The 6,000-nt window shown below is 33.3% G+C and overlaps 1 protein-coding gene across 1 annotated transcript in view; it reads right to left on the bottom strand.

Moving 5' to 3' along the window:
- The window catches only part of LOC149550488 (Ribosomal protein L10 family protein), a 47,412-nt gene extending 41,898 nt beyond the window's left edge, over positions 1 to 5,514 (bottom strand). Inside the window, exon 1 of the mRNA XM_089793494.1 lies at positions 5,283 to 5,514. Coding sequence (XP_089649620.1) covers positions 5,283 to 5,310 — 28 coding nt within the window. The 5' untranslated portion in view covers positions 5,311 to 5,514. The remainder of the gene's footprint in view (positions 1 to 5,282) is intronic.
- Between the last annotated feature and the right edge of the window lie 486 nt (positions 5,515 to 6,000).

The following is a 6,000-nucleotide window of genomic DNA, read 5'->3' on the forward strand; positions in this document are numbered from 1 at the left end:
ACATGACCAATCCAAGAGACCCACATGCTATAAATATAAGTCAGCATTTGACCAAGAAGAAGACAAGAGGAATAAACTATGTTTAAAAACATTTTTGAGCTTATAAGGAGAGGGAAAATATAAACCCGATCAAAACCAAGAAAATGGTGGGAATTACTAAATCTCACCTTTAAACAATAATTAAACTCTATTGCAACTTCATATTAAGGGACATTGAACTCATAGGAATAAAATAAATGAAAAAACTGATTTAGCTAGCCACGTGAGAACTAATAATTCTTTTTGGAGAATCCATAAAAGAACCAACACTCCTATGACAATTTAAGTCAGCCATACATGGGAATGAATAAAGGAAGATAAAGATGAAGACATAAAAGGTAAAATACAAGGTATGGATATGACTTGTTATTTTATTTTTATATTAAATAAAGTATTATGTTGTTTTATATAAATGTGAAATAATATAGTTCTAAATAAAAAGTTTAATGAATTATTTGTTATATGAATCAAATAATTTGATAAATGATGGGAATAAAAATATGAAAATATCTTCATTATATATTGTATAACGTATAATAATAATTATGATATTTTGAGGATAGACAATATTAGTATTACTATCATTATTATGATAATTACTTTTAAGTACTATTATTATTATACAAATATTGTGAATATTATTATTTCCAATCAATGGATGTATTCCAATAGAAGGTGGGGGTCAGTATTTCATAAATCTTTCTGAAACGAGCTTGGACTTGTAAACTTAGAGGGAGTCCATAGAAGGTGTCTAGGCAACTTGGATCACATCCATAAGCTTTAATTGTAAATTCAAATCATATTATCATTTGAATAACTAAAATAACTCATATGAACATTTTAATTGATTAAATAATGATCTATAATAATGGACCCTAAAAGGGGACATTACACCCGTGTAACTCGCTCGATTATGCCAAATTACTTAACTACCCAAGTTTCCCAACAACATTTGTGTCTCTCTAGCCTTGATCTCTAACCATTATCCTATCTCTGCCATTGTTAGCTTGGAAACTGATTTGGCAATTCCAAGTAGGCTCGGGAATGATAGTGGCTTCAAATTGAATACCTTCCTACTTATTGAGGAAGATACCAGGGATGTTATTAGAATAGCATCTTGCTTGTGTAAATTTTGCAACCTTGATTTGAGACCTAAGGAGATGCGGAGTTCACTCACTACAACATGGACAAAGATGTTTCAAATTATTGGTAAAAAGAAGGCTATGGATAGATTCAAAGATGAGTCTATGTTGCAATGTAGGTTGAACCAAATTGAAAGGGAATTACAAATTAAGGGGAATGATATTGACTTAGAAGAATAGCTTGCTTGGGTCAAAAACTATTTATGAAATATTCATCACTGCAAAAATCAAGGGCAGAAAATCATGGCTAAAATGAACTAGTTGAAGGAGGGGATAAAGGATCTAAATATTTCTTCAATATTATTAGGGCCAAGCACAAAAGAGACCTCATTGAAGAGGTTCAGGGTAATGGAGTCGCCATGGGGTATCTATCATTTATTAAGGAGGCATTCTTTAAATTCTGAATAATTTATTTAATTCAAAACATGGTGAAGAAAATCAAGAAGCCCTTAAACAATGCTTAAAGCTCATTCCAAGGAAAATAACCAAGTGTGAGGCTTGCAGCCTAGAAAAGAATATTTCCCTAGAAGAAATTGAGGCTGCAATTCTCACTTTAGCTAATGATAAATCTCCAAGCCTTCATGTTTTTACCAGCTGAGTTTTACAAACAGAATGTGCAGTGGATTGGACCAGAATTGTTGGCCCTCTATAAAGATGGGTTTAATTAGGGTTCTCTTAAGGAAGATATTAACCGAGGAGTAATCAAGCTTCTTCCTAAGGGTGGGGATAGGACGTTGGTTAAAAACTGGAGGCCTATTACTCCTAAATCTTTCCTACAAAATTGTTGCTAATGTGTTGGCTAGGAGGATTGTAGGATTGTTGAATACTTTTACTTCCCTCATTCAAATTGGCTTTATCAAGGGGAGGTATATCCTAAAAAATTTGATTAACAGTTGGGAAGCTAGGCATTAGGCTAAAGCAGATGGGCAAAATGCAGCAATGATCCCGCTGGACTTTGAAAAGGCGCATGACAGAATTGGGTGGCCATTTAAAATGGCAATGCTGCAAGCCTTTGGTTTTCCTCCATATTTTTGTAAATGGATTCATATATTGCTCAAGGACTCCTCGACTATTATTCATGTTAATGGTGACTTGATTGAAGCCATCCCCCTAAAAAAACTATTAGGCAAGAGTGCCCCATTCCCTCGGCATTGTTTGTCATTGGTGTCAATACACTTCATTATATTTCAAGATCTAAACTTGGCCTCCAATTAGAGGCATTATTCTTCCTAATCAGAGGACACTCATTAATGCTCAATTTGTCGATGATACAACTTTGTCTATTGAATTGTATGAGGATAATTTTGATAATGTGCTTAACAAACTCCAATTTTTTTGTATGGCCTCCGAAGCAAAAGTGGCACCACACAAAGCCACGATTCTGAGTTGGTCTAATTTAGCACCTAAATGGGTGCTCCATAAGGATTGGCAATGGTCTAGCCCAAACACTATTGTCAGATATTTGGGAATTCCCTTTTCTATTGAGCCTTCTACCATAGAAATGTGAGTGTGGCTTTACTCTAAGACTGAGAGAAAACACCACAAACGGCAAACTCAACTTCTCTCCTTAGCCGATAGGATAAAGTTGTGCAAAAAGTTCTATCCTCACATCATATCTAGTTTTCCTCAACTTGGCTTTTTGCTAACTATCAGACAAATAAAATTGATTAAATAACAAGGGAATTTTATGGTCTGATGATTTGGTAAATAGAAAGATTCTGTAAAATGGAAATGGTGTTGTTTTCCTTGAAAGTTGGGTGGTTTGGTCTCAAAACACACAGTATTGCTTTGGCTTCTAAATGGATCCTTAAATCTCAAACAGATAATGAGCCTTGGAAAGTTTTAACTAGAAACATCATTGAAAGATTTGTCGTCAAGAATGGTAAAATGTGGAAATATATTTCAATTTGTGATATTGTTTTAGGGGAGTTTCAATTGAAAACTTTTGGCTCTCAAGTGTTTAACTCCTTCTGGAAGGCATGGTCCCAAGTAAGGGGTTTAATCTCATCCAAGGATGCTATTGGAGAGCCTCCTGCATATGTTATTTTAGACAGGTCTATTGGGTGGTGTGTGGTCTTGAATGGTAAACCTCTTGCTTTGACTTAAAGTTGCTCTGCTAAAAAATAGTATATTAATGGCATTTCATTGATCAGAGATATCTTGCTTGACAATAAGTTGGGGACTTGGACTGAAATTACCTCCAAATATGGGGCTCCTCTCTCTAAGAATAAAACTTACTCTTTGATTTCTAAGGCTACTCAAAGTTTTTTCCCCAAAGCAATGAATACTGATGTTTTCTTGCAGCAGTTAAGATGGAATGATGGTGCTTCTTTCTTCAAGGTGTCTACTAAGCAGATTTACAACATGTTAAAAGATGATTGCTCTATCTTCAAAAGGGTGAACCATTGTTAGGGCCTTGATTGCCCTGACTCTAGGTGACACTTTGTCTTTAATTTCTTTTCACATTCTCGCTGTGAACCACAAAGTTCAGCTTTTGTTGGCTCTTGCTGCTCAAAAAGCTGGTTTTTTGGCAATGTGTTGTCCTCTAACTGGGTTGAGTGTTTTAATTGTGGTATTTGTCGTGTCCCTGAAAATACTGAACATCTTTTTTTCAGTGCAAGTATGCCTCTGGCATTTTGTCAATTTTTTTTGGTTCCCAGATTGTTTGGAATAGTCATCCAGGGCTCTCTTAGAGTGAACTTCTAGCTGGTTTTGTGGAGTCTTTTAATTTGAATATTAATAAGTTTTGGTCTGTTCTTCTGAAATTTTGTGGATGCTCTGCAAGGATTGAAATGGAGAGCTTTTTCAAAGGTGTATGAGGCAACTTACTGGGTTTGGATGTAAACTCATACATTTTCATACTATGTAACAGGTATCTGCTTCCTTAGAAATTTCTAAAGAAAGGCTTATGATTCTCATGAAGAAGGACAAATGCTACTTCGTAAAAGGGACATTATGTCATTCCAGTACTTCAATACTCATAAAGATGTGCTGAACCAGAAAGAACTTGAAGCTCTGAATCTATTTAAGATCTCAAAATTGATGATGAACAGGAACCTGGAAGTGGTGGGTCCTCTGCGGCCTCTGGTCATAGGGCTGATACTGCTGACGCCACTGTTAACAGGGATGTTGGTGAACAGTATGAACAAAGCAACTTCAATGATACACCTGGGTGCTGATTTTTTGCTACAAGTTTTCTCTTTTGTATTCAGTGACAATAGTGCATACAATGTATGTAAACTGACTATATATCTGTTATAAGCATATACAAGCATAAAAATTATGTAAAGAGAAGGTTCATAGGGTATCTTATAGTCTGGGCTCTTCGAAGCAGTTGAAATGAATCATGTACCAGTTTTAAACTATTTTAATATAAAAAATATTGTTTGCAGATCTAAATTAGGATTTTCTCTAAAATGGCATTACAATTATGTAATTTTATTATAGAATTCTATTCTGCTGGAATTGCTATTTGTGGGCAAAATCGGGTATATTCCAAAAGGGACCATTATTAGAAGAAAAAAAAAATTGACAACCCACACAGTTCTTTGTGTATCTAATAAAGGAAAGGATAATTTTAAATTATGCAAAGAACCTTGACTAATGATAAGATTTGCAATCATTTCGTATCTTAATTACTGATGAGCTTTTGTTTCATTTTGTATTGTTGCTGTTTTCATATGGTAAAACCCTTGCCCATTTTGAAAAATAAAGTAACCATATCCTATATAGTATATACCCTATGCTATTGACAATTTAGATTAATGAACAATAACCATGTTTACCGATTATCTTATACTTTATTTGGTATTTGTTGTTCTTTCAGGATTGAGACCATGTACAGTCTTTCATTAACTAGACAAAATAAGAGAGCCTAATCTATGTAACATGGACCCCAAAACAAAGTGAAACATCATTAAGTTACAAAGCATGAACTAGACTGTTCAAAGCAAATGTAATGGTTATGAGGAGAAAAATATACAGAAATATCTGCCAATTTATGTATTGAAAGAGAAGACAAATTCGACAAGTCGAGAAGCGGATGACAGAAATCTCTAATCAAAAAAAATGCAACTGCAGAGAAATGAAATTCGAACGTACCGACTTTGTTACGCTTGGACTTGGGCATGTTTGATACTCAAAGCTGTCCAGTCTATGTATTCGGGAGACTCCGCCTAAGGGGAGAATTGTTTACAAAAGAAAATATAGCTGCGCTGTCTATGAGCTCGAGCAACGCCGCCGCAGGAAAGATATTTTAAAATTAGGGTTTTAGAGCAAAATAAGAAAGTTTACAGCCACCAAGCATCATGGTGGTTTTTCGTTTCAAAATTGTGACCTACCCAGCTCCCTTGTAACGGATAAAATGGTCATCAGACACCTGGTATTTGTCTCTAGTTTTGCAATTAATTGTAGGTTTCATTTTGTATGTAAATTTATAATTTTATTATATTTATTAATAAGTATTAATTTATTTTTTAAATGTATATATAATTATATTGGGAGTAATATTTTTTATAATTAAAAATTGTAATGAATCATATTATAATATTAATGATAATATATTATAATTGAATTTTAACAATAAAATTTTACTTGTATAGATATCTTAAATAAATCTATTTTAAAAAATATTCATAATATCTACTACAAAATGATTAAAATTTAATTTACTACACTAAAAAATATTTATATTTTCTTTATCTCCATTTATTTTTCAATAATTTAATTTTTTATTTTAATTTCTTTAAAAAATTAATGATTTATAGCTCCAAAGATTATTTTTGTGGATAAATTATGTTTAAAAGTATATTCTCTTTGT

This window comes from Cupressus sempervirens, chromosome 7 (genome assembly GCF_028749045.1).
Source record: "Cupressus sempervirens isolate cs-2001-9-10 chromosome 7, ASM2874904v1, whole genome shotgun sequence".
Lineage (NCBI taxonomy): Eukaryota > Viridiplantae > Streptophyta > Pinopsida > Cupressales > Cupressaceae > Cupressus > Cupressus sempervirens.